Source organism: Tribolium madens, unplaced genomic scaffold, assembly GCF_015345945.1.
Source record: "Tribolium madens isolate multiple individuals breed KSU strain unplaced genomic scaffold, Tmad_KSU_1.1 Scaffold_7;HRSCAF=85;Tcas5.2_LG10, whole genome shotgun sequence".
NCBI lineage: Eukaryota > Metazoa > Arthropoda > Insecta > Coleoptera > Tenebrionidae > Tribolium > Tribolium madens.
The window spans coordinates 1,219,524-1,221,311 of record NW_025401050.1 but is presented as its reverse complement, the minus strand read 5'-3'; the positions used below and the strand labels follow the sequence as shown (position 1 = coordinate 1,221,311).

General features: G+C 34.3%; 1 protein-coding gene across 2 annotated transcripts in view; it reads right to left on the bottom strand.

Annotated features, from left to right (window-relative positions):
- Positions 1-910: 910 nt before the first annotated feature.
- The window catches only part of LOC123009961 (putative nuclease HARBI1), a 1,352-nt gene continuing 474 nt past the window's right edge, over positions 911-1,788 (bottom strand). Inside the window, exons 1-3 of one of the 2 annotated variants that reach the window (XR_006413057.1) lie at positions 1,757-1,786; positions 1,276-1,709; positions 1,089-1,215 (exon numbers count right to left, since the gene is read on the bottom strand). Coding sequence is in view for 1 of the 2 variants with exons in the window: in XM_044406558.1 (XP_044262493.1) it covers positions 1,042-1,215; positions 1,276-1,564 (463 nt within the window). In the remaining variant the exon portion in view is untranslated. Of the gene's footprint in view, positions 1,216-1,275; positions 1,710-1,756; positions 1,787-1,788 lie in introns of those variants that run through there. The other variant, XM_044406558.1, reaches the window with a different exon arrangement.

Sequence of the window (1,788 nt, the reverse complement as noted above, 5' to 3'; positions counted from 1 at the left end):
TAACATAAAAATAAGACTGGAGGTGGACCCCAATCACAAATTCATTTAACGGAATTGGAAGAAAGATTAATATCTTTAAAAGGCTGGAGCTGCGTTGATGGCGATAAGATTACGAAAGAATTTGGATTGCGTGAAAATAGGCAAGAAAATATTCCCCAAAAAACGTCTCTTATACAAATGAGTCCTTTGTCAAAAAATCAGAATGAAGTTACTGGAAAAGAAGAAAACTTTCTTGAAGGAGAAAGGTTTGATAAGCAGCCTAGTTAAGCTTCTACGTCAGAGGAAGAAACTTTTTTACAAACCAAGAAAAAGTCATCTTTTGATCCACCAACTAAAAAAAAAAAATTTGACGAAACTTTTAAAGACAAAGAAAATAATATTTTAGTTACCCAACATCGTGAGACAATGAAAGTTTTAACAGATATAAACGCTAACATTGCGGGGGTAAGCGATAACATTGCGAGGGGTGTCACTGTGCTTGAAAATTTATTGCAATATCTAGTTGAACAAAAAAATTCAAATTAATTGTAACTTTATATTTAACTAGTAATATGTTATTTAGCAGTTATTTTTTTCTGATAAATTTAATAGTTAATTAGTTAGTAATAGTTGGGTTTATTGATTAGTTCTATTTTTTTATAATGTTTTTATTTCGATATCTTTAAATTTTCACAAATATATGTATAACGACTAAAAATGCCTGTTGACTAGTTCATTTCGGACTTCATTCCGTCTAACTCCCCACCTATCTCCTCCATCCAGTTCTATAAAAACATTATCATTAGCATCTTCATGTGCAAACAAACGGGCCGGAAGTTCAAGATGTGCTCGTACACACATATTATGTAAAACTGCACATGCTGTTACTATTTTTCCAACTTTAACAGGATTATATTTTAATATCCTTTCTTTTAGCATGCATCTAAATCGCCCCTTAAGTACTCCAAAAAGACGTTCAATGCAATTTCGTGTTGCTTTATGTCGATCGTTACATCTAGCTTCAGGTGTTCCCGGCACTACGTGTTGAAAAGGCACCATAAGCTATGGCTGTTGAGGGTATCCAGAATCACCCAACAACCAAGAGTGTCTGTCACCATTAGCGAAGCAACCTTGTAGTTCCACTTGTATTGCTGAATTTCTCCAAATAAACGAATCATGACTTGACCCAGCATAACGTGCATTAACGCTTAAGATGTTCAAATCATAGTCACAAATCTAAAGTCATTTAAACAAATTCTTCAATAAATTATTCTACATCATTTTTGATTCACTTACAAATTGAACGTTCATTGAATGTAATCCTTTCCTGTTAATGTAATTATGTTCTTCCTGTTTAGGTCTCTCTATTAATACATCGGTTCCATCAATCGCTCCAATTACCCCTGGGAAGTAATTTTCTCCCAGTGGTCGCTGATAAGTACCGGTAGCATAAAATGCTAATGTAGCAAGGATAGCCGAAACTGGATGAATAGCAGTACTTCTTTGTGGTTGATGTAAATGGATGTTTAATTCTTCTGCCAAATAATAGACTAAATCTTTGGTCAATCTGAATAAATCAGTAAACCTTGTAACGGTTTTATTTTGTTAATTTTATTTAAAACGTCCTAAATCTAATTACACTATATTTTCGCCGGTCTAGGGGGCGTCAGAGGGCCCTAGAGATGCTTGGGGACTGTAAGATCGTTGATGCAACCTCATCTAGCATTCAACTAAAAAGACCAAAACATAATAAAATACCGTATCGTGTTTACCTTACCTGCTCCCGTCATTTGGGTTTTAGAGTCATTT